A 26,518-nucleotide genomic window follows, 5' to 3' on the forward strand; every position below is an offset into this window, starting at 1 on the left:
CTTTGCTGTCAGTGCTCAAAATCTCACAGCTTTGTGTCCTCTGAGCTTGTGTAACTGTGCTCCACACAGGGCTGTTTCACTGAGGGGGGTTTTAATGGCACAATCACTAATACTTCTGATGTGGTTTGGACTCGTTTGCCTTAAGGTATTGCTCAACACACAGCTACCGTGAGGACAGTCCAGTCACAGTGAATCTTCTGTATTAGTGTGAGTGGAGAGGACCTAAATTTGATTGGAGTAAAGGAAGAGTTAGAAGCAGGCAGTCTGGGGGAGGAACTGAGGAGGGCTGCACTGAAATGAACTTAATGCTTTCCAAGGCTTGAGTGGCAGTGTGAAAACCAAATATCCTGTTCTTTCTTCGAAGAGAAATGTCTCCGGGAGCATCATATTGTTTTATCTCATTTATTTCATCTCTTTTAGAAGGCAGGCTGTGTAGATTAATTAGGAGTTGTTTTCAAAAAGCTTCCTGAATATGAAAAAAAAGTGCTTTATTATTATTATTTGGTCCTGTTGATAAAAAGAACTGTACCAGCTTGTGCTGGAAAAGTAAGGAAGTCATGGCCCATTTGGGGACTTTTTAAGGCTTTGACAGAGTGAGGTGTAATGTGCAATTCTCTTTCTGGTGTGACTATTTCTGGGTCAAAAATCACTTTGTATATAAAAACTGAAAATCAGCTACAGACCCTTGTGTTTTCAGTTTCTGCCCCCCATTTTGAATTTAATCCTGGGTGTTGGTTGAAGGTGCTGTCTCTTGCTCTATTTTACAGTGGTTCTATTTCTCCTGTGTTTTGATTCTTGCTCCATTGCAGAAATCAGAAAAATCTGTGCCCTGGCAGGCACAGGCACCCACTCATCCAATCAGATATAAAAATGCATCCCATTTGAGCAAACCTAAACACTTCCACTGTGGCTGTTCCTCTCTTTTGATGCCTGCTACCACCAAACATGCCCCTGGAAATCTCTGTTTAACATGTGCCAGAAAGCAGCAGCAGCAAACTCCGTTTAATTCCCCGGACTGAAGAGGCTTTTCAGAGGGTGACTGATGCATCCCATCATTAGACCGTTTTCTCCTCTTCCTTTTCTGGGGTTGAGAGAATGTCAAGACATTTAAGGCCTCTTTTGCTTCTCTCACATTTTGCCCAAAACTTCCCCGCAAGAGCTTGCTGTATTCTCTTTATTTCCACCCCAGTTGGCAATGAGGCCCATAAAGCTCCAGGTTCTCCTGTAATGGATCGTCCCCTCATTCTGGATGCATTGTCAAAGCACTGCACTATTAGCTCACCATCCTTCCATGCTGCTTGAGAGATTGACTTTAACTTTGGTAGCAGCTCCTCTCCCCTTCTAACAAGACAAGTTTCTCACAGTTTCAGGTTTTCATGCAACAGATTTCACAGTTGCTTTGGCAATTACTGAAGTTTAAAAAAAAATACTTTCTACATAGTTTGCTTTTAAAAGAACAGCTGACTTTTACTGGTGTTCTGCATGTTTTATACCGTGAGTGTGTATGAACCTTAAAAAAGAACAACAAAACGCCACCACCCCCCCCAAATAACCCCACAACTAAGCTCTCAGGATTTTCGTAGACAGGAAACACTAAGAGCTCATTTTGAAGTAGATGAAAACCAGCCTAAAACACCATGTAAGCTTAAAAATAGGCATTCCTCTCTTGCATGTGTAGTGGTTTCCCCTGAGATTGTTTCGATATGAACCAAAGAAAATGTATCAAGACTCCTTTCACATAACTCCCTAACCCTGTAATGCAGCCCTTCTCCTTGAGCCATATCCCATCTAGCTTTCCATGTGATCCATGGCTGCCTTTCAGGGTTTGCCCATCCCTCTGGCATCAGCCCTGCTATGTTAACTTGCCTTTTCTTTTCAAGGGATTTTTACACTGAGATGAAACCTGGTGTGACCTTCTAGTGCATCAAAGGGTGGGCAGAGAAAGAAAGACAAAATGCTCCCAAGTGTCCATCTAGGAGAATGTCTTTGAAATAAAACATGACTGTGTTTTCTCTGAAAGTGAAGGAGAGGCAGTGAGACCTGCAGTGCAGATGTGCATAAATGAGCTTCCTTAGGTCCTGGTAGTGGGCTGGTTTGGGAATCATGGATTTCACACAGGATTTAGCAGTGCTGTTTCTCTGCTGGGCTGTGAAGGGTTTGCTGGGCAGTGGTGCTGCTGCAGAAAAGTGACAACTAAACAGAAAATGGGCTGCTGGAGCCTTGTACATTTAGGAAAAGTTTGGAGTTTTTTGTTGTGGAAGAAAGGAGAGTAAGAGTGAAAGAACATAATTTTGATTTGCGTATTTGACAGACTGTGTGTTTGTATTTGACCACATTAAAAGTGCAGAGTAGTGAGAAGGTTGGGAGCTTCTTCAGATGCCCAGATGAACTTCAAGGTTTCAGAATAGTCTGCTTTGGGAGGGACCTTCAAATTCATACTCTTCCAGCTCCCTGCCATGGACAGGGACACCCTCCACTAGACCAGGTTTCTGCAAGCCCCATCCAGTTCTTAGGCCTAGATATTTTCCTAAGTGTGTGCAATCATTCATCTGGGTCTTCTCTCAGTGTTTCAGGCAATGAAAGAATACACTGAATTGATTTAACTATGCAATAATATCATGAACTACAAATTTAAAACCCAACTTGGCTTATTTATGATGTAAAAGTAAATAAGATATTTCAGAATGCTTTCCTAAGCTCTTTAGTCACTGATTTGAACTTTCTTTTTTTTCACCCACCAGGAATCTTTAATGACTGGAAAACTCAATGGATCATGTTTTTATCATCTAAGCTATTTTTACATTGACTGTGCTGTAAACACATGGAGGAGCTGTAAGTAAATGTTCTGTACTGCATGATGAATTGGATTGCTACAGTCTGGAGGAAAGCAAAATAATAATTTCATTTCTGTGGTGATTTGCGTAGCTTGTGGTACAATGCCAGAAAGACTAACGGAAATGCTTATGGATACATGGACTCCATTAATAATATTATGGATTACTGTCCTTCCTTCCATTTATATGGCTCCAATGAATCAATCTCAAGTACTACCAAGTGGATCCAGTACAGGACTAAAAAGGCTAAATGAAGAACAAAGAGTTTTGCATCGTTCCAAGAGAGGCTGGGTTTGGAATCAAATGTTTGTATTGGAAGAATTTTCTGGACCTGAACCAATCCTAGTTGGCCGGGTAAGGCAAGATTTGGTTTCTTTTTTTCTCTGAATGTATAAACGTGTAACATGAGGTCTACAGTAATTCGGACTCTTCTACGGAATTTAAGGCTGAGGTGCTTTGTGATTTCAAAGCTGTTCTCTAACATCCATAGATGTGTGCTTTAAATGTATGTGACTGTAAGAACGTGGTTTCCAAGTTAGCAAACCTGCTATTTCCAACAAAAATATGCACGTTCCATTTGTCAAAAAATCCCACAAGCATGTTCACATCTTTTCTTTTATATCATTAGTCACCACTCCTCACCTCTGTCAGCTGAAGAATTTTACCAAAGCAGCTCTTTGTAATATGTTCCTGTGCATTCCAAAAGGTTGTTACACGTATGGGTCATGTTCTATCTCCAGTCTGATGAATCAAATAGTTTATGCGTTGAGAATTTTTAAAAACAAGAACCAAAAAGGAAAATGTGGACTATACAGCAATTTATGACGTCCTAATTTACATTGAGGTCTCTGCACACATATGGAATAACATTATTGCCAGGGATTTTGTAAATTACTTTCAAAGTTAGGAAGATAACACAGGGCAAATTATCATATTTTTCTGTGTCCCAGCTTTTCTGCTGCCCTAAAGCTTTACTTGTTGCCATGCATTAGTTTGTGCTGTATCTCAGTGTGTTACCTCCAGTCAGTGAATCAGCCTTGCACTTGTATGAGCCATCTGTATCCACCAGGGATGAATTATCCTTACAATTACTCTTAGAAAAGAATGATCTGTTCATAAATGCATGTTTGGCAGTGAGCAGGTATAAATACCTAATTGTTTATCACTAAAGTTCAATTCCCACTGAACAACCCAGTGCATTATTGTCTTATTAGCTGGTTATTGAGGTTGAGTAAAGAAAAATCTAGACAAAATTATGGATAGCAGCTAATTTCATGATAATCTTGGAATTTCTATGGATAAATGAATAGCATATAGTTGAATATAGGGACTGGCAATAGCTCTGTCTGTTACTGAAGAGAACACAGATCAAGTGCATTCCTAAATCTTCCCTAGTGTAGCCACTTTCCAGGTGAAACTCAGGGTCAGAAGGTGTAATGATCTTTCTATTCAGTGACTTTTGGTGCTGTGTCAATTTACATTTATATCAGGTATTTCATATCTGTTCTCATTTGTTTCTCTGGGGTTAGTAACGTATCTCAATTTCACAGAGACAGCAAAGAGCATATTTCACATCTTAAAATGTTTTATTCAACCCGTTCTTCCTGGAATATTTTAGTCGAGCTTTTAAAATTATTTTCAGTAGCTGGGAAAAGTCCTGGGTTTGTACTTAGTAGTATTTTGATTTTCAGGGTATATCCAGGTCTAAATATTACTACTATTTTAAGGGGGTTTTTTTTGTGATTATATTATCCTGAATTGTTTGAGTCATTGGTGAATAGAAGTGGGTAGGTTAAACTAAGCCAAACCAAGGAAGACATTATCCTATCTTCTGCTGGCGTTTTAAATAGAATTAGCTAAAATGCTGTGACAATCTATTTGTTGAGACTGCTGCATAATTAAAACACTGCATGTTACAGACGGAAATGAGCAAAAAGTGAAGTTTGTTCCCATAGGGGGAAATTTTTGGTTTATCCATTAAAATGACTTAGAATATTTTTGGAATCCTTCTCTCTATTTTTTCTCCCTCTCCAGTAAAATCATCTATATTTCTGACTTATTTTTCTTTCCTAAGGCTTGTGAGTACTGAGAGTGCTTTCAGGCTGGTGTGTGCTCAGTGGGAGCAGAGGTACTCCACAGCTTTCAGAGCTGCTCTTAATCCTTCCTGACTGGAAAGCAGAGACTCCCTCAATTATAGTTCTTGGCAATCCTTCCCAAAATTTAAAGGGTGTACAGAATGTCACAAGCAAAATGCTTTCCTTCTCGGTGAAGTTGGGCTGTGGTTTGTCCTCTGTCACCCTCATTGGTTTCTTATTCATTGCAATTTAAAAATAACCTCCTTTTCAGAATTTGCAGTACGTTTGCACTCACCTGGTTCCTCCTCCTGGCTTTTCCACTTAAACTCTTCCTCCAGCCTTTGAGTTTTTCCCCTGCCAAAGGATTTGTACACCTGGGGTATCTCCTTCATTCTGGGACTTTTGACTATTTTTTCTGCTCTATGTCTTACCTCGATTTTCATTTTTCTTTTTTCTCCAGACTTTGAATGAAGGACACTCAGTAAAACAGGATATAGTCAATTAGTGCAGAGAGGCTTAACATTGTGGAGAGAGTGATACCAAACAGCTGCCCCATTTTTGCTGCATTTTCTGGATGTAAATGTGCTTTTGTGCCGTTACAGAGGCAGTATTGCTTGCATGTGCTTTTTATATGTTAAAAATTCTAGTAAAATCTTCAAACAAATCTTTTATTTGGTGGTTAATTGCTTCAAAGGAAACATTCTTCAAGCAAATCTAATTATGTAGATCTTGGTTACAATTTTTGTCTCTACACTGTTGTAGAGTGTGCTTTTCATAGTCATGTATGATTTGTACAAACATTTAATTAGGTGCTTTGGAAACTAAATATAAAAATAAGTTTTGCACAAACCAACAATACCCACACAAGCAGAATTTGTTGTATGTTCTCAAAGGTACGTTTAAAACCCACTGAAAATTCAGCTCTTAAGAACTGCTCAGAATAGAACTGATATTTAAATAATGGTTTTCGTGTTAGTGGGTGGAAAGGCACTGAGTAGAAGCATTTGGTCCTAATGGAATTGATGGAATATATCAGCAAAATAAAACTGAAAGCTGAGATTAATTTTATAGAATACAAACAGAACACAAATCACTTTGCAAATAAAAGCCTGAATGTGGAGTCTGTGTGTTCCTCCTGTTGGTTGAAAAGGTCTCATACCAAAGTTTGTGAAGTGCAGAGAAATTTAGCAAGATGGGATTACAGGGGTCTGTAATACCTTTTATTAAACTGCTCAGTTTTTCCAGGAGAAACAGCTTCCAGACATAAAGACTCCTCTCCAGAGTTTTAAGTGTTGCAATGCAACTGCACACACTTCAAAGGTGCTTATTCATTGCTGTTTTGCATGGATATAGAGTAATAAATGTATTCCCAGTGTATTTGCTCTAATAAATGAAATAATCTGGGGTGAGACTAATAGGAGGAATTAATGTGAACACCTTTTAAAGTGTGGTGTTTTTCTTCAATGACTTGAGTAAAGGACCAGAGCAAATCTTTTGCTTTCATTCTTGAACCTCTTAGAATGAATTTGAGCAATATGCACTTTTAATGCCAAATTTTGTCACTATGTGTGGTAGGATCAAGCTCAAAATAAGCAACTCTACTTGACTTCACACACCTGTAAAGAAGTTCTTTCTGAATTTATGGGATTTCTCTATAAAATGCCACAAATATTCTAGTTTTTCTTTTACCTTTCTTGGATATATTCATACTGCATTTATTTTGCCACATGATATTTTCATAGAATCATGGAATATCCTGAGTTGGAAGGGATCCCCAAGGATCATCCAGTCCAGCCCCTGTCCCTGCCCAGACACCCCACCAATCCCAGCCTGGGCATCCCTGGCAGCGCTGCCCAAACGCTCCTGGAGCTCTGGCAGCCTCGGGCCATGCCCATTCCCTGGGGAGCCTGGGCAGTGCCCAGCACCCTTCCTGTGTCAGCTCTCCATCCTCTTGTTCCAGCCTATCTGCACATCCAGGGTGCTCCAGCCTGTCTGTACATCCAGGGTGCTCCATCCATGGTGCAGAATCCAGCACTTGTCTTTGTTAAACCTCACAAAGCATGGAGAGAACAAAGAGAATGAAGGCAACAAAAGTTGTTTGTTTGTGTTTATGTTGTCTGGCTTACCAATAAATGAATCCAAATTTAGGTCCAGACACAAAAATCCACTAGTGGTCACTCAAGCTGGTTCTGTCTGTGTCACAGCACTCTACTGGGAATAGTTTCCAGGTTGTCCCAGACCTTCCACAGACTTTTTTGAATTTCTCTGTTTTCAGTCCCAAAATAACATATTGCCTGTTTTGTCCCTGTGAGGAGAGATTTGGGAAGTGAGCAGGGCAGGGAATAGCAGCCCTGGTGGCACATCTATGTTCTTGGTCCAGGCCTCTGGAGAAGGTGCTCTGAAAATCCTGGATGGGAGGAAACCAGTGAGACTCAGAACCAGCACGGTCAAGTCAGCTCCTTATTGCAGTGAGCTCAGGGAGGCGTTTTCCATCTGTGACTCCTTCTGAATTATGTGCCTTGTGTCTTTTCACTCTGTTAAACGCAGGTTTTCTTGTACGGCTTGTGGGATGAGGGAGCTGGGCAACTTTTGCTGTTTGGAGCAACAGAGACTTTTCCCTTGATGTTTGGGACTTGGGTTCAAGCCTTTAGAGGAGAAATAATTGTCTTGTAGGAGGAGCAGTGGAGAGGCATCCTGTTTTCACAGTCAAGTGCTTCAGGCTCAGCTACTGTAAAACCCAAACCTGGAAATGCAGAGAGCACTTACAAATAGCTTGGAGCTGTATGTTCTGCATTATCCATGCTTTATGCAATCCTTGATTTCTTCACCAACATGCATTTTCTGTCTTCACCAGGAAATGCTAAAATGTTACTTGTTTAAAATCATTACTAGCTCTGTTAGAGCACAAGCGGTGCAAACAGGCGAAGTAAAGAAGGTTTTAATAAAACAAGTTCCTTCCTCACATTTTGCTTTTCATTCCTGCACTGAGCTTGTGATTATGATGGCTGCCTAAAAGCACTGTTGTACTCAAGTGATGCAAACCAGAAATGTAGATAACTAAGGTTAGCAGTATTTTGAGAGATGAATTACAGGCTGTTTCACTGAGTGGAAAAAATCCTTGTGACATGTAGGTGTAACAAAATCCTAGCATAGGTTTCATAGGGTATAACACAGTCCTACATTAATGCCTTGTTAAAGTTTTCACAGAACAGCAATCACCACACCCTATTAGATAGATTCTACCCTTTTCTTTCTAATTCACACTTGTATGTTTTTCTGTGGTTTAAATGCATGCCATAAAATATTCAATATCTGAAATGTTGCAAAGTCAACATTGCCTTCTGAGCTCTAGATTTTTGTTGTTGTTTTGCAACCATAATTACACACTAATTTTCCTGCTTAAGTTTAATAAACTCCCAGAAGCTGAAATGTATCAATTATTTTCCTACTGTATTCTTTATGAACAATACTAATTCCCCCTGCCTTGTGTGTGCTTGCAAGGGAAGAGGTGACTGTGTACTGCACAGATTGCTCCAGTTTGCATGGTCTCAATCAGCTTAGTAAGCAGGAGTATAACTAGCTCTAAGAAAAACTCTCCTTAGTTAAAAGCTATTGCAAAGACAATAAATAGAGCAGACAACATTTTAGAGAAGTCTGATGAAACTAGTGGGTTTTTAACAAATATTCCTGAGCTTACACAACTTTGTTTCTTTTTAGCTGAGAACAAGTTCCAAGAAGAAATTTAAATATAAAGCATAAATTAAAGCAAGGACAGTTTGACTGACCCAACAGTGTGTACGTTTTCTACTACAGTGTAAAAACTATTTTACTGATTTCTCTCTGAGTTAAGAAAGAAGGCATATCTCCAGACACTGAAAATCTCATTTCTGTGTATTTCTGGGAGTATTACTGAATAAAGTTGAACACTTTCATGCTTCATCTCCAGCCTGGGGCATGATAGAGCCACAATTTAAGCAGAGACACAACTTAAACCCCTTGTACATCAGGTATAGAACAGGACTGGTAGTAACTTTGAAGAGATGTTTTATTAGCTACTTATGAATCCAGCATCTTAAAGGGTCAACCTGCAAAACACCAGGCACCTCCTCAGCTATCTGTATTTTCTTTCATGGAGTGGGAAAAGGTCCATGATGGGAAGAATAACTTAAAAGTTGGGCAGGGGTTTTGCTGTTCAGTTTTTTTGTCTGTTTTGTTGTTGTTTTGTTTGGGATTGGTGGTGTTTTTTTGGTTTTTGTTTTTTAATTTGCCTTTTTTTGATAAAAAGGAATGGTATCTATTACTTTAGCATTATTCACTTAAATTCCTTTGTCCTGTTTTTCTAGGACCATAAAGATTTCTGGTACTCTGAAAAAAGAGTAGCCAATGTTGAGCATTTTGTTTGTTTGTAAAGAATTAGAAGATTGTGTGCTTTTCAATATATTGATCTGAACACTTTCTCTGTCTCTCAGGGAAATGTTGTCCAAGTATGCATGGCAAATGCTGAAGTGACAGTATGAAAAATTGAGTGGAGCCTTCCCCATGATATTCTGAGATGCCCTATGATCATTTAGTCTTTCCAACATTGCTTCGGTAAATGGTTTTCAATTTCTACCTGTAGGGCCCACCCCTCGTGCTGTCAGGATGCTTCAGTTCCAGTTGTCAATTTAACTACCAATTAGTGCCAATTGTGAGGGGAGATTTTGCTAAAAGTTTGTCCTTGCTGAACTTGACAAGCATATTTCCATCCATCGATGAGCTCTCAGGTAGCTGTGATTTCCCAAAAGTGCCAGGATGTGTCTTTCAACCAGTAAAGTGAAAGGGAGGTTTTATTGTTCTCGGGTCCTGATAGGAAATTCCTCATTTGCCATGGATTTGTGTAACGAAAATCTTAATTTTATATTAAAATGAGACCAATTCCTTTGGTGGCTGTAGGCTTCCAGTAAGAGCTACGGAGCTGAAGTGATGATGCCTCATGAACTGAGCCACATCTGAGAAAGGCTTTGTAGCTCATGGGCAGCACTGTATTTTTAGGATGTAATAAATATACAATCACAGGAATCACAAGAAAAATAAGTTTTCAAGTGAAAATAATGAGAATGAGTTTGCATAAATTTTGTTTCTTGAAAGTTCTGTTTTAAAAGCTGGGGTTTCTTCCTATTCTGGCAAAGTCAAGGAAAAAAAAGAGAGCTGTAGTATGTGTGGTGCAACACACCAAGGAATTCACAGCTGAGGGTCTTTTGTTTGGTGTTTGGCTTTTGGTTTTGGTTGTGGTTTTGGTTTGTTTTTTTTTTTTTTTTTTTTGACAAAGCCAGGGATGTTAACGTTGGGCAATTTACGGTGTCAGTTTCATTACAGAAATAATTTGCTGCAAGAAATATTTTAGGCAGTGTTTAAAGGTAACTATTATTTGCAAACAATGTGTGAGGCATGTAGAATTGCAAATAAATGCAGATTATTCTCCTAAAGATATTTAGGCAAATATTAATATGTTTGAATAGCCTCTCGGTGATCCCTGAGGAACACCTGTAGTGATATAGAGCAATTTATAACTTTCCTTTTTCCTGAGGACTCCCTCTTAGTGTAAAAATTCCCCTGCAAGGATTTCTTTCAAAGCCTTTATTTTACAGCATTCATGCCAGCAGCTAAGCAAAAGTAAGTGTAGCTCTCCCTGGAGACTGTCAATGGCATTCCTGAATTAACCGCAGGAATCATTAGGAGCCACAGAAGACATCCCTTTCCTTGCTCCGGGCTCTGAGCTCCGTTACTGTTTCCCACCCAGCCCCTGGTGAGCAGAGGCAAAGCTGAGGTTTGTTCCAGCCTGGGAACATGCTGGAATAAAAGGCTGGTGAGCGGAGGATCACTGGAGGCGAGCAGCAGCGCTGCAGGCACAGCCAGCAAAAGAGATTTCAGAGCAGTTCAGAGGGCCCCAGACTTTTGCTGATTTCAGTGCACAAGCAATGTTAGCTAATTCTCCTTCCCCTGGCCAAGGGAACTGCATGTGCAATAGGGGTCCTGCTACCAGGGAGAAAAAGGGGATTTTAGTAGGGGCAGAACTGGTGGGGGACATCCAGCTGTCCTCAGAGGACAGAGGAGCTGAGCCAAACCACACCTCTTCCATCCTGTTATTTTCTAAGGTCATCATGCCACAAGCATCATCAGGATCTATGATGTGTGGTACACCCAAGCTAAGAAGTCAGGATTTGAAAGTAAATGGGCAAACCCACTTTATTTTTTCAATTAGTTTGGGATAATCTGCAGCAGAATGGGTGCAGCATGGACCTGTGTATTAAAGGGTGATGCAGAAGGCTCAGAATCTCATAGTGCTCACCTCAAAGAGCTTAATGAAAATCTGCCATATTTTTACAGAGTAAGTTTTCTAAATGGAATTACTGACACACTTGCTATCTTGCTAGTCCTTTTCACTAGTTCCTTTTATTTATTTATTTTTTAAATTTTATATTGCCTGTTTTTCAGGTCACCTGTTCTCTAATTATTATGCAGTCTAAAGCATTTCACGTAGACCATTGGCACACTCTGCAATTCCTGGTGTTGTCCTGCCCTACTGACAAAAAAATACAACGTCCAGAGGCAAAGGGAAAATGCTTGTGTTTCTTTCTTCACATAAAATTATCTGAAACAAGACTTAATGTCAACACAATATTTCCAATTTATTCATTTATTTCTGCTAATTAATGGGTCTTGGTTATGATGCTAGCTGCCCCACATGAATTGAGAGCAGGTGCTGATCTAAATATGCAAGGACTTTTTATTGAGTTTTCATATGAACAAATAGAAGTTATTTTAATCGTTTAAAGCATATGCCAGGATTTTACTTGGTCTATAAGACCAAATTGATATTTAAACCATGGGGTTTTTTTAAGAAATCCCAATGTAAAATTGTTTCTTGTGCAAATTTTTTAAATGTTGTACATATCCTCAAAACACACTCAGCTACAGCAAAAGAGGACTGGTGCACCAAGTAGCAGTAAATGTGAAAGCTGTTAATGCTGCCATTTATATACAGAAGCCTCGGCTAAAATTTTGATCTGTTTTGTTGAGTAGGGGACAATTTCTGCCTCAAAGCTGTTGTCTAATTGGGATATGTGATTTATTAAAAATGGAAATGAGATATAAAAGGAAATATGTGTATACTTCAGAATGTTGAATAGAGGGCTTACTGGCCCAGTGGATTTATCATAGCTCAAAAGTAAAGAAAGGAAATGGACTACACTAAATTGTCAGGCAACATAAAGCTGCTCTTTCTGTGTAGAAGGCAATGACACTGATCATTCCATTAAATAATTATTTTGTGATTGATCTAAATTCTGTCCTTGCAGAAGGCCACCTGCTCATTACTGCCTATCACTGATAAGCCAAGGAATGCATGGAACTGAGCAGTCTATATGCAAAACCAAATATTTGGATTTTTAAGGGAACTTTTTCAGTAAATGTTTCTATCTAAATGAACTGCATTCTGCACAAATCCTGTAGCAGGCAGTTCTCTATGGAGCACAGACTGATGGACAGTAAACCAAAACTTTTCTCTGTCAGGCTGGACGTCCCCTCTGAGAGAGTAGGTTCACTGCAGTGCTTTGCATGGGGGATGAAATGCAAGAGTTTCATACTCAAAGAGTGAGAGAAACCATAGCATGGCTGAGGCAGTATTTATTCCACAGGCAACATCTATTCAGAATCCAGAATACATCTGTAAATTCTTCAAAGTGCAGAATAACTGGATAAAACGAGATACTTTTCCAACTCTAAACCAGGCAGATGTGGCTCCATTTTCCAGTTTCACTTGGCATCCAGTCCATCCTAATGTATTTAATGTAAAGCCTAAAATACAGTTTATGCAGGATCTGGTGGAGTCAGGGAGGTGAAACAAAGAGCATTGACTACACTGAGATGAAAACTGGTGTGTGTGTCATGTATACACAGGCCGGTAGACATGTAAGGGAATATTAAAAGGATTTCTGTTAAGAGGGACTACAATAACCAGTAGGGCAGGTGTTTCATTAGGGAAATTAATTAATTGTTGCTCCTTCTGGCATGAAGTAAGTGTAGGAACACAAGAAAACCACAGCACTTGGGTGGCTTCCTTGTTACGTAGAATGGCCACACTGAGCTCAGCCCAAAGCTTCTCCTCTGCAGGCTGAACAATGCCAGCTCTGGCAGCCTTTCCTCCCAGCAGAGCTGCTCCATCCCTCTGCTCATGCTGCTGCCTCCTCTGGGCTCTGTGCAGCAGCTCCAGCTCCTTCCTGTGCTGGCCCCAGGGCTGGGGCAGCTCTGCAGGTGGGCTCTCAGCTGAGGGGCAGAGGGGCAGAATCCCCCCTCCCCTGCTGCCCACGCTGGGGCTCAGCCCAGGGCAGAGTTTCATAGAATGGTTGGATTGGAAGGAACCATAAAAATCATCCAGTCCACCCCTGCCATGCCCAGGGACACCTTCCACTGTCCCAGGCTGCTCCAAGCCCCAATGTCCAGCCTGGCCTTGGGCACTGCCAGGGATCCAGGGGCAGCCCCAGCTGCTCTGGGCACCCTGTGCCAGGGCCTGCCCACCCTCCCAGGGAATAAGTTTTTTCCTAATAATCAATCTAAACCTAAGTACTTCAGTTTGAAGCCATTCCCCCTTGTCCTGTCTCTCCAGGCCCTTGTCAATAGTCTCTCTCCATCTTTCTTGTGGGCTTCCTTCAGGCACTGCAAGTCCACGTAGGCTGACCCTTGTAATGTTCGTGACCTTTCCCATTCTTTCAGAAATGCTGTTGAAATTTTCTCTAGTAACTTTGCCTTCACCCTCGATGCAGCAGGACTGGGAGCTGAAAAGGAGAGAGGAGAAAATAAAAGAAAATGCACTGAAGGTAATTTTGTATGTGGTACCACCTTCTGCTTTGCAATAAGAAAAGATTTGCAGCCACTCAGAAATCCTTTATTTTATAATCTCCCCTATTGATCACACCTGTATTGAAATCCTGATCATGGGAGCTCAAACATTCTTTGCTCAGGCTGCTCAGAAATAATTAGGTTATCATTTATTTCATCAGGGAATCAAAAAGGGGTAATGAGACATCTTTTAATCTTTAAAAGTGTTTTGTCATTCTGTGCCTTTCCAATGGAACACTGGTCTGCATTCTTTTGGAAGTGCAGATTGCTCGTTAGGAATGTGTGCAATGAAATAATTTAAAAGAGAGAACGTTCATCCTGTGTATTTCCAAATCTCTACTCTTTTCAATTGACTCTTCATATGAAACATTTCTTTTTAAGGATATTTGGAGAGGCATTAAGTGGTTTGGGTGCTAAATCAAAGCTTATAGGTGTTAATGATGGGCCATGTAAGTAGGAAAAGTATTCTTGGGTATAACCTGTCACAGCCAAACTGGGGAAGGTTTGTCCTTGCTACTGTTCTGGCCTTTTATTACAAAGAGAAGGAAGAACTGTCAATAACCACTTATTAATGATTTTCTCTGTCCTTTATTGTAGCTTTAGGTACATTAGGCTCTCAGTAATTATCTCATTCATAATCCTCCATAACAAGTAATATTTTCTGCATCTTGTGAAGCATAATTGGAAAATATTTTCTTTGGATGTACACTATTTCTATTCCCTCTTTAATATAACTTTCCCCAAGAGTATCTTGCCAAGGAAAAATGAGCAAGCATAATTTTATACAGGTAATCAAATCTCTCAAATGTTGGCACGTTTTCCTTTATTTCCCTGGGACCAAAAGCTAACCTTCAAATGGACCCAGGCATTAAAGGGGAGAATTTCAGCACACAATTAGAACTCAAATAAACTCATGCAAGGCAACTTGAACAGAAGTGCTATTTTAAGTTATTAGTACTATATTTCTACTACAGAATATTCCATTTGATTAATATAGAACTGCAAGGGAGCATATATATATACACACACATATATATATTAGTTTAAGTGCATGTGTTGTGTCTTTGTGTATATATAGGTATGTCTAATGCATTATTTAAACACTGCCTTACAGCAGGAGTTTGCAGGCTTTCTAAATAGTTCTATTTTTGCCCACTTAGTACTCCAAACCACATCTTGAAGCAGGTTTTATCTTACTGTGTTGAGCAAAATAAATGGGGGTGGGGGGTGGATAAAGAAAGAAATCACCATGTCTTTCAATTCCATTCAGTTGTAATACCCACCAGAACAGTTCATTTATTCCAAACCTTCTGACACTGGAGGGGGAGACAAGGAAGCCCTAAGGGACCACAGATACAAAGCTCAGGACTGGTTTCAGGCTGAGCAAACACTTTAATCTGTGCTGGACCTACCTCCATTTTTGTTGTGGAATTCTCATTTCTATTCTCACTCATTTCAGTGCCAAGGGCTCTGGTGAGTACAGAACCCAGGGAAAGATGATACTGAGAGAGCATTTGAGTCCCCAGATGTAAATAATTCACCAGGACTCTGGTAGTGTGTAACCCAGCAAGATAGCTGCCATGTTCACTGTGCTTAAGCTAAAGGAGACTCTAGATGGCTCAGGGAAGGTTTTTTTTTTCTAGTTTAAAAGTTTGGCTTGGCTTTAGTTGCATATTTAAATGCAGCAGTAGTCTTATGTTGGTAATTAAGAATTTTATGGTGTGAATATGATCATTTTTTAAGACCAGTTTTTGGATTATTTTAAATTCCATTTTCAGTTAGCTAGTTTATTCCATGGCTATCCTATGCAAAGTCTGATAATTGAGGTCAGAATTTGTTTTTTTATGTGCTTGGGTCAAGATTTTTCTATTTTGCATTACCATGAAAATATCCACTGAGTTCTTCCAATTATAACACTTGAATTCTAAGATAACATGCTTACTGAGCTTTTTGTTAATGATTGTCTTAATTTACTGTGAAAACATCGGTAAAAATGGGATATTCAGTACTTGGCTTTTTAAATCTGGTGCAAGTATGATTAAAAAAGCTAAAAAAAAAAACCAAGAAAGAATAAAAGGCCTCAGTACAAAAGTTATATTTTCAACCTGAGTTAAAACAGCAATGGAGATGAGGAAACTTGGCTAAGAGTTGTGATAATCTGTTGGGTTTATTTGCTGATGGAACAAGCTCAGCTCACCTGTCTCTCTCTGGAATTTCAGCCCAGGCAGAAACCAAAGCTTTGGTTTTGACTGTCTCCTGAGTCAGGCTCATAGCTCAGGCCAGTATTCCTTCTCCAGAGGAGAAAAGACCTTCTTCCGAGGGGTCCTGACAGTCTGAGATGGTGGCTCTGTTCTTGAAGTTCTTCCCTTTGCACAAAAAAATTAAACATCATGAGCTAAATCAAAACCAGAGATAAACAGAAAAGGTGTAACTTTGGGGAAGGGAACTGAGAAGGGTGGAAGCTGCTGTTCAGCTTTCTGTCTTGGGGAGAGGAATTTCAAATACCTGCCTAATTATACGGTAAAATATTGGGTGGGGACATTGTCAGCAGGTTTCCTGTTTCTCTGAAGGTTGGCTGCGGGACTCTGTCCATCAGGCCCTCTGTGAGAGGGTGTGCCTGGTTTTACACCCAGGTGACATGGAAGGCTCACATTTGTGCAAATGCTGGCTGGCAGCTCTTTTCCAGCCTGGAAAAAGGCATTTCATTGTTTCAGAGATAGAGAGAGTTCAGGTAGAGTTGCTGAAGCTGCTGGTGGATTTCTAAGTGTCTTTTTGACTCTCAGAAGCCATCTGCCAATGTCCAGATTAGTGCTAGAGAACTGACCTCACCTGGACCTGCGAGTTAAATGACCTGGGAGTTGCTTAGGAAATCAAATTTTGTCGTCCTCTGATGGCACTTCTTCTTTGTAGGTGAGGTGACCTCTCACACTCCTTATTTCCTCTCAATATTCTTTGAACTACACCTCAGTCTGTTTTATATAAAGCTGGGTTTAACATTAGTCAGTGTTTCTTGTGAAGCTCCCACAGACTTTGAGCCTGTCTGTAAATCAGGCCTTGCAGAGAAAAGAATGTGTATTTGCACACTTTGTCAAGTCTTAGGGCTGGATGATGTGTTCAGTTTTTAAAATACAGCTTTAAAATAATGAAAAGCCCCCCTTAGAGTGCAGACATTGCAAAGGCAACAGCAGGGAAGTCAGAGGAGTGGCACATTGCCTGGCACTAGTCAGAACATACACAGTGACGCCTCTCTAAAGAGCTGCTGGGAGAGCTTGTACAAGTTCTGCAGTATTTGTTGAACTAGAAACAGTATCATGCACCTTTTCCAGTTGCATTGTGCCTCCCTGCTACTGAAATGAGCTTCCACAAACTTCACTTCAGTGTATTTGACATTTTTATTGTGTTTTGTATCCTTTTGTCCTGTAAAACAGTGTCCTTTGCACATTCAATTCGTTGTTCACAGGGTCAGCTTTAAAAGGTTCAAGAACTTAGCGGAGCACTTCTGCTGTAAGAGGAAGCAACCTTTGCTCCTCGTACTTATTTTTCTCCTTCTCTGCATTCCTTTATGCTGATAAGGAAACTGAAGTTTGAGAGAGATAAAATAATTTTAAAAATCCTTTGCCATTTACTTTCAATTTGTCCAAGTGCAGCATATCTGTGCTGACTCCATGTTCAGCATTATTGTCAGGACAGCTTAGGCAGTGGGAAGAAAGGATTGTGGGAATAGAAAAAGGAAGACTTCAAAGGAATTCATCTTTTTTTTTTTTTTTTTAATTGCCCAGCTGTAGTCATTTAAGATACTAGTCAACCTCACAAATGGATGAGACTTTCTCTGTTGGAAATTAGAATTTCAGAAAATTAGTTTCTTTCTAAACTTTGAAGAGTGATATTTGAGATGAATAGAGACTCTGTGCTGTTGTATTTATTTGTTTATTAATCTTTAATTCCATTATTCTTGGAATTCTCTTGGAGATCAGTGAAACATTGGCATTACAACAAGCACAAATTTTATTACTGAGATTTTACATAGCCAGGCAGGTCTGGAGCAGGGACCTTGCTGCTTCCCTGTTCCTCTTAGTATTCATCTTAATTCATCACACTGGGTTCACGTGGCATAAAAATGGGACGCACTTCACTGAAAAAATATGAATATATCCTCAGAAATATGCAGTTGTGTGTACCCTGAGATGAGAGAGTCACTTTTAGTATCTATATTGGCTTTTCAAGCAGCAGTAAAGGAAACTCTGCAATAATAACTGAGCACTTGTGACTGGCAAACACACTCCTGCAGTTCAGAACTGGAATATGAATGGGCACCACAGGAAGTTTGCCCATTTCTGATGAAAACAGTTTTTAACAGCATGAATTTATGAATCTACTCAGTGCAAATGAGAGTTTATTATGCTGAGAGTCCAAAAATGATGCTTCATTTATTAAATTAATACAAAAATTGTATTCAGATAGTCTTGGAGAGTTTTGTAGATCTTCCTGAATATCAGAGCCGAGGCTGAAACCATTGACTTGGGTTATGGGAGGTAATGGTGAAAACAGGACGAGCTGCCAAAAACTTCCTATTCTTTGCTTGATTGAAATGAATGTGTATTTGGAACAGCACCTGTCACAGTTTCCCAATCTGTGCACTAGAGAAAATGATGCTTTCCCATTTTGAAAATTCTGGGTTTGTTTAATGAAAGCTTTTTGTAATTTTTTTGCTCTATAAAAAAAGCTTTTGCTCTTTTCAGACCATTCCTCCACAACATGGGTCAGCTGTAGTTAATGCTGCAAGATTTGAAGCATTGGCATCATCATTGTAGTACAGTCTGAAGTAGCTTCAAATTTCCATGGATATGGCAGAATTTATAACATAAAATTCAGACAAATTTGATACCTAGTGCCACATAACTCTAAGGCTCATTGCCAGGTTTGGATATCTAGTCTGCCAGCTGTACTGTGCACTGCCCAGCTCATTCAAACCATATGCCTTGAGCAAACAATCAGCAAAGTGTGTTAAAAGCTCTGAGAAGTACCACATTAGCCATACGTCAGCCAGCTGCATGTCCTGCCCTATTAATTTCAATAAAAGCTTACCCCTTCAAATCTGATTTTTGGACTTCTTTGTTCTAAAAACATGGCTTAAATAAAATCTGTGCATCTGCAGTTAGGTTTACAGCAACAAATTCATTCTATCTGCAAAATAATATTGAAATTCTGGTTCAGTTTTAAAAGTTTCCCTAGAGACAGAAGAACCCATTACAATCTCTTCTGTAGCTGGAAAAGAAACAGTCACTCATGAGCACCCTAAAGCCTTTTGTAGCACATATTCTTCACACTCTTGAGGGACTCTTGCCCAGAGTAGAGTGCTCAGTCTTGTGCCACAAGAAAACTGAAAAATGTATGTATTGCTTTTCCTCCTTTTGTTGGATTTGGCCGATGCTCACCCTGCTGGAGTCACTACCCTGAGGCTGTTTGCAAGAGTGAGTCAAGAATACACTGGCAATAATAAACATGTAAACTGTGTATTTGTATGGCTCCCTACATCCGTGAGGCACTGCTTTGTCTCAACACCTCTATGTATTTGTTTTATGTGTCCTGGTTAAAATGGATTCTTTGGTGTTTACATTTATATAGCCATGGATGGTTATTATCTACATATTAGAAGGGGTGAATATGAAAAAATGAGATATAGCATTGCCATTGTGACAGGTACAAAATACTTTTTCAGGGTCCAGGGTAGTATTATTTTAGATTCAATTTTGTGAGGTTTAAAAAACACAAGAACAATGCATATTAATAAAAATGTTACAGCATCTCTGAACGGGAATGAAATATTTTGCTCCAAGCAGTCTTAGCTAAATAAAAAAGGGTAGCAAGTATATTGTGAATGAAACATTTTCATTGCTGATTCTTACCTACATAGTCTTCTGCTTTGATCCTCTGAAATATTTTGTTGAGAGAAACCAGTGTTGCGAGTGCTAAGGCAGAACAGCAGAGCAGCCTACTGGGGTTAGTTGTCTGTTCTCCACAGTGCTCACTGTTAAGCCAAAGTGAGGCCTAATTAGGCAGGTAAATTCAATCTACTTTCTATCAGTCAAACTGATTTATACCATTATTAATATCACCCTGCAATGTTAGGCATAAAAAAAAAAAAAACAACCCAAAAAACTTTAAATATTAGGGGTAGTAGAGAATCAAACAGACTTTTATTGTTTATTTGACTGGAGCAGCTCCGTGCCCAGCACAGGCTGAGGGAGCCGGGGCTGCTCAGCCTCGAGAGGAGCCCCAGCTGAGAGGGGCCCTCAGCCCTGGGTGTCCCTGGGTGCGGGGAGGGCTCCGAGCAGGGCCCGGGCTCTGCTCCGGGGCCCAGCAATGGCACCAGAGCCACGGGCAGGGCCTGAGCCCAGGGAGCTCCCCCTGCACAGGAGGCAGAACTTCTGCCCTGGGCAGGGCCCAGCCCTGAGCAGATTGGCCAGAGAGGCTGTGCAGTCTCCTCCCTGGGGATATTGCAGAGCCCCATGGACACACTGCTGTGCCCTGGGCTCTGGGATGGCCCTGCTGGAGCAGGGAGGTGGCACCAGAGGAGCCCCCATGGGCCCCTCCAGCCTAAACTATTTTGTGTTTTATTTCTCTGTTGATCCGTGAAAGTTCTCGCAGTAAATACAAATTACAAGGACACAGTTCCACTCTACAGGGCTTAGACTGTGTGCAACAGATGCAACACAGCATTGTTTATCCTTTGTTGCTGCTCACCTCATCTCGTCACAGACCTTTAATGACTTTATTGGGTAGTTTATCAACTCAGCTTTCAGTTTCCTTTTTCCTTCCACTCGAGGTCATTGCAGAAAGAATACATCTTGAATTGGCACAAGATATCTCACTGTTCTACATAGCTAAAAACTACTAAAGCTCCTTCTCATTTGTACAGCAGTTCTGGGTGATTGCGGTCCTCCAAATTCTGGTCCCCAGTATTAACAATGTCCAACATGGTTTCAGACAGTGGCAAATTCTTGGAGCTTTTACTTTTTCTTGTGGTGGAAAGGTCAACAGTCTTTTACCTGGTCTTGATGGTGGCTATGAAGTCTTCTGGCTTATGCAGACTTAGGTCTGCAGAGACATAATCACTGATATAAATACGTGTTTATAAAGGTTGCTTCAAGGTTGGGGATTTGGCTCCCTGCAGAAGAATTCCTCCAGTGTTAAACTTATACTACACTGGATGAGAGCCAACAGGCTCTAAACTTGCTCTTAAGAACCTGAAGCTGGGGATCTTTTCAGAGAATACATCTGTATTGTTAATTTGCACCTTGAAGGAGGAAATTGACTGGCGAGTTGGTGAGAATGAATAAATTGATTCACAGTGGGTTGACAACTCCCTGTGTCTCACTTTCTGTGAAACATCTGTGGGTGATGCCACCACAAAACTTGACTGCTGGCTCGCAAGCTGGTCTACTATCAATATGTGATTAAAAACCTGTTACTCAGATACATGAACTGGATTTGTGGCACTGTTTTCCAGATTACTTTGTCTAACTTTGAATGGGTGATAAAGGGACTGGAGCAGAGCAAGGAAAAACCTGCTTCTTCAAAAAATGTCATCTCTGCTGACTCTCATATATGTCCAAGTGGAATAATGCAGCAGAAAATCAAGCCCAGACCTGAAAATAATAATTTATCAAGAAAGTATTTTTCTTTATAAAAAGTTTTTTTTTTTAATAGTTTTAAAGAGAAAAATAATGAAGATGAGTAAGTTTTAGCAAGTATTACAAGGTGAAATTTCTAGCCACCAAATCATTAAATGCATTCATTTGTAAACATCAGTGATGGAGATGACAAGTTGTATAGATCACAATTCTTCTCTTCTTGTCGTGAGGAGTAATGATTTATTATTTGAGTAATCATGCAGCACAACACAGGATTTAGATTCCCCAAGAAAAAGATTTGCAATGTTTGTGAATGTATTAGTATTTCATCATTAGAAAATTATGAACTCAGGAAGAAAAATCATTAGTTTCTAAATGTGATGCTTGTACACTGTATAAAGCTGTAATGTAAACCAGACAGGCAGACCTGTGAATCAAATGCTCTTGCACATCATATATGAAAGATTTTCCTGATTTGTTTCTGCTGTAGACAAAGAATACTCATGTTTGTGGCACTTTAGTCCATGATGAAGGTACAGAATGTACTCAGAAAAGCATCCTTATTTTGAGCACACTTAATAAGTAGAATTGCACTATTTGGCTTTCTTTCATCCTGAAAATTGTCCAGTTTCATACAAAGATTAAATGAGACAAGCGACTCAGATGTCCTGGCAGTCTACACTTGGTGCTGAAGAATGAATGGATTAAATACATGAAATTCTTAGCCAGTATCTTTCTACAAAGGAAAACATAACATTATGCAATTACACAATATGGGCATTTAAATTTTTTCAGCCCTTGTAGAATCTGCCTGTGGATTCTTCCCCCCCCCCCCCCCCCCCCAACCAGACACTATTGTAGCTTTGTTCTAAGGAGCAATTTCCCATATCACAGCTGGTCATCAGTGAGGCATTGTAGGCTTAATTCCACGGCTGGCCTTCAGTGAGGCATTGTGATTCCCTTGTGCTGCTCCGTGCCAGGACACACACTCAGTTCTTAATGCAATGAGGAGCGTTGGATGTGGATTTGTTGGGAGCACAAGCTGCAAGTTTGTTTTTTCAAGCTAAAGGGAAGGACTATTAACCACAAACTCTAGAGCCTCTGATTTTATAATTGGAAATCAATTGGGCAAAGCCTAGTTTTGCATATGCGACCTCTTCCCATGACTGTATTCCAGAATGGTTTTCTCCTGAAATGATTTGCTTAACAATTTTACATTAACAGCTAATCTATTTGCAAAATCAGTTTGAAGTACTAAATTACCTGTGTGCTTTTGGTGACCACATAGAAAAAAAAGTTTAACCAACATGGAATTATCTGAATGGTGTTTTTTTTATAATCTACATTTTAATCTCATTGTTTATTTGCTTTAATTAAAAGCCATGACAAAAGTTATTGGCACTGTGGAGTTGCAGTGACTTTGGTAAGGGCACAGTGGGGCTGATTACATCTGGAGTTGAGATTGTTCTCTTGTGTCCAAAAAGGGTAAAATGCAGCTCGAGTGTGTTAGGCCAGACGTTGCTAAAAGACTTTTACTCAACTGATTTGGCCACCACGGGCCTGTGTGGCGATGTGGACTCATTTCTGTCCTGATTACCCTGGTATTTGGGAATGCTCAGGTGGCAGGGATATAGAATTTCCTATTATTACATTTGCTATTATTATTTCTCTGGTATTGTGCACAGAGAGCTGTTTAGCTCTCTGAAACTGTGCCTGGCCAGTGTATTCAATAACAATGACCTTCAGATTCAGGGCTTGGGGAACAGGACCCAAAATCTGTTTTGTTTGCTAAAAGATGAACTATAAAGCAAACTGTAATCAGTGACAAGTCCCTCAGGGGCCAAAGTGGGACCAGTGTTATTTAATATCCTCAGTAAGGACGTAAATGAATGGATGGAGCACATGGATTAGATCAGAGATTAAGAAAAAACTTATTCCCTGGGAGGGTGGGCAGGCCCTGGCACAGGGTGCCCAGAGCAGCTGGGGCTGCCCCTGGATCCCTGGCAGTGTCCAAGGCCAGGCTGGACATTGGAGCAGTGTGGGATAGTGGAAGGTGTCCCTGCCACTGTTGTTTTTTCCTGTATATACAGTGCTTGATCTTATACAAACATATCAGCATGGCAACGTATGAAATATGTTGCTCTTCTGGTTAATTTTATGTTGGAAATGGAGAGCTCTTTCCATGTTAGAGGGAAAATTTCTAATTAATCACTCAGTAATTTTTTTTTTTTTTATTTTAATTTGCAGTAATTAATTTACTGTAGTGGTAGCAACTTATATTCTGGGAAGCAGGAATGAAGAAATAATCTAATGAATCTTCTCTTTTCTGCCTGAGGTCTAATTATCTGTGCAAACTTATTATTTACTACCCCAGAGTAGTGCTGTTGTAAAATGTGCAGGAATATCTGAGATTTGTGGTATGATAGGGCTGAATTGAATTGAATTGGATCTAAGTAACTGCAGATGTGGCTGGTTTCATCTTTATCAGCTTATCTAAGCTTTTGCACTGGAAGGCTTCTGTCAGTTCAAAGCCCAGATGCTGCCTGGTTGAGCAGAGCTAAACTATGGTAACACTTCTTAGCCTTTCAAAAATAATTCTAATTTTAATTCAAACATATGTACTACAGAACTTGGAGGAGTTTAGATATGCATCAAGTAAAAATTCCTTTCCGTTTTTATAAAATAAGGAGGCACCAAAAAAAAAAAAAAAGAAAAGAAACATATCAAAGCTCTTGAAGTTTAATTTTAGCTGTCTCCAGAAACGCTGCTTCTTTCCATGTGAACAAATATAATTGAGTTCTTTCCCCATTCCGTTGCTTAAAAAAAAAAAAAAATCACTAAAATATAAATCAAGATTTAGCATCAAAGGGCAACTTTGTCAATACAGGCATTTGGGGAGATTCTTAGGATGTTGGAATAATTATAACATTGGATTTCTGTTCAGCACAGGGATAGACAAAAATTTGCTGCTCCAGAGCATAATGAGATATCTAGTTCATTTCTGCATTTGAAATGATGGCAGAGCCTACAAGTGCAGCACGGATAAAATGTTATTTGTTTTTTTTTTTTTTTTTTGCCTTGGGTTTTGGTTTGTTTGCATCTCCAATTTGATAGTCCGTACTTCAGCTGGACATCGTGGCACGTTCAGAGGAGAGCTGAATCCTTTCTTTTGATTGCATTCTTTCAAAGGGCAAAAAAATGTGCCCGATACGGATCACGAATACATCGCTTCAAAAAGAGCCTCAAATTTATGGCTGGAGATTTCTACAGCAAGAGCAAATTCAGCCTGATTCATTTACTAGTGAAATATATTCAAAGCAATCCCAGAAAGGGCTGTGCACAGGAATGGCTGGGTTTGTGCATCAAAACTTGTAATCCAAAATCCTTTGGCCAAGGTAGGATCCATGAAAGATAAGCAGGAAGAAATTATTAGGAAGAGGCTGTTAAAGAACTAAGGAGATCTCAGGTCTAATAATTTCTTTTCCCTTCCCAAAACTCAGTCCATCAGCTTTCACACTCCTATGTGGTATTTGCCATTTATTTATTTTGACTCGCCTCTTAATGATATCCTGTATAAGAGATACGTTTTGAATGTGTTTTGAGAATATGTTTTGAAAATATAATATTCTGATCCCCGGAAAAAAATAAGCAATCAGATCCCCTGTAGTGTTTGTGGACTCAGCCTGGGGTGATGAGAGCAAAATTAATAAGTCCAGGAAAATGCTTGTGGTGCCTTAGAGATCAATCCTTGGCACCAGTGTGACCCTGAGGAAGGGATTCTTCATCCAGAGTGTCCGTTTTCCTGTGCTGCAGCACAGTCCTGCTCACGACTCTCAGATGGGTCTCAGAGAAAGCAGCAGGATGTTCCTTTATGCACAGTGCCCCAAACGATGGGGAAAAACATGCAAGATAGGAAAAAAAAAAAAAAAAAAAAAAAAAAAGAAAAGGGGGAGAAAACAAAACTTGAGAGATCAGTTTGAACATGTGAGGCCTTGACACTGTGGGGTGACCCTGTCACCTGGCAGTCCCCGAGCACAGCAGTCAGTGGTGCCCGGCTTTCCCAGAGACAGCTTCCTGCTCTGTGCTCCATGTTCCTTGGGACCTGACAACGTGTTTATTGATTTCCAGAGATGTTTTCTGGGGGAAAATTATTGCCTTCACAGGTGAGATTTCTCTGTGCTCACTGTGGATTGCTGAGGAACTGGAAGGGACTCGTGTCACTGGGAATGATGTAATGTAATTTAGGAGGAGGTAATATGAGGATGTTTGTCATCCTGTGATATAGCTCAAAGATTTTCATTATAAATGACAAAAAAAGTAATAATTTAAAGGTCTTTCTAAATCCTACACAAGAAGGGCTCTCAGTAGCTACTCTAAATGTGGAATTTACTCCAGTCTTAACTCTTCCTGCTTGGATTATTTATTCAAATTGTGAAGAAAGATGCCAAGTCATAGTTGTGATGTCCCTTATTACAGACACAATATACAATTTTGTTTGTTAAGATACACTAATAAGAGATCTCTCGATCTGTATAACTCAGGAACACATCAAAGATATGATGTTAGAGATAAAATAGTATGTACTAGATGAATGATTAGGATATGGTTACTTAGCTTCTGTTAAACTGAAGTCTGGTGGCAACAGGCTCAATATGAGTGACCAGTGGGGGCTGCAGCAAAGAAAGCCAACAGGCTGCAGGGTCATACCAGCAAGGGCATCAGCAGCAGGGACAGAGTCCTTATCCCACTCTGCTCAGTGCTTGCCAGGCCACACCTGGAATGGTGGGCTCAGTTTTTTCCCTGCTATGCAAAAGAGGTGGACAGGCTGGAGAGGGCCCAGAGAAGGGCAACAAAGGTAATCCAAAGGCTGGGAAGCTGCCATGCAGGGAAAGGCTGGGAGGACTGGGTTTGTTCAACCTTCAGAGAGGAAGGGTTAGGGGACAACTTATCACCATGTCCCAGCATTTAAAAGGCAGCTGCAGGGAAGATCTTAGAACCATGGATTGGCCTGAGTTGGAAGGGACCTCAAAGATTATCCCATCCCATCCCATCCCATCCCATCCCATCCCACCCCCTGCCATGGGCAGGGACACCTTCC

The 26,518-nt window shown here is 40.2% G+C and overlaps 1 protein-coding gene across 1 annotated transcript in view; it reads left to right on the top strand.

Annotated features, from left to right (window-relative positions):
- Positions 1-2,750: 2,750 nt before the first annotated feature.
- Positions 2,751-26,518, top strand: part of CDH8 (cadherin 8) — a gene marked incomplete at both ends in the record, with an annotated part of 134,138 nt that continues 110,370 nt past the window's right edge. The window contains 2 exons of the mRNA XM_082290311.1: positions 2,751-2,832; positions 2,926-3,188. Of these exons, the coding sequence (XP_082146437.1) occupies positions 2,751-2,832; positions 2,926-3,188 (345 nt within the window). The remainder of the gene's footprint in view (positions 2,833-2,925; positions 3,189-26,518) is intronic.

The sequence above is a fragment of the Coloeus monedula genome (genome assembly GCF_965178545.1).
Source record: "Coloeus monedula genome assembly, chromosome: 13".
In the NCBI taxonomy this organism is placed as follows: domain Eukaryota; kingdom Metazoa; phylum Chordata; class Aves; order Passeriformes; family Corvidae; genus Coloeus; species Coloeus monedula.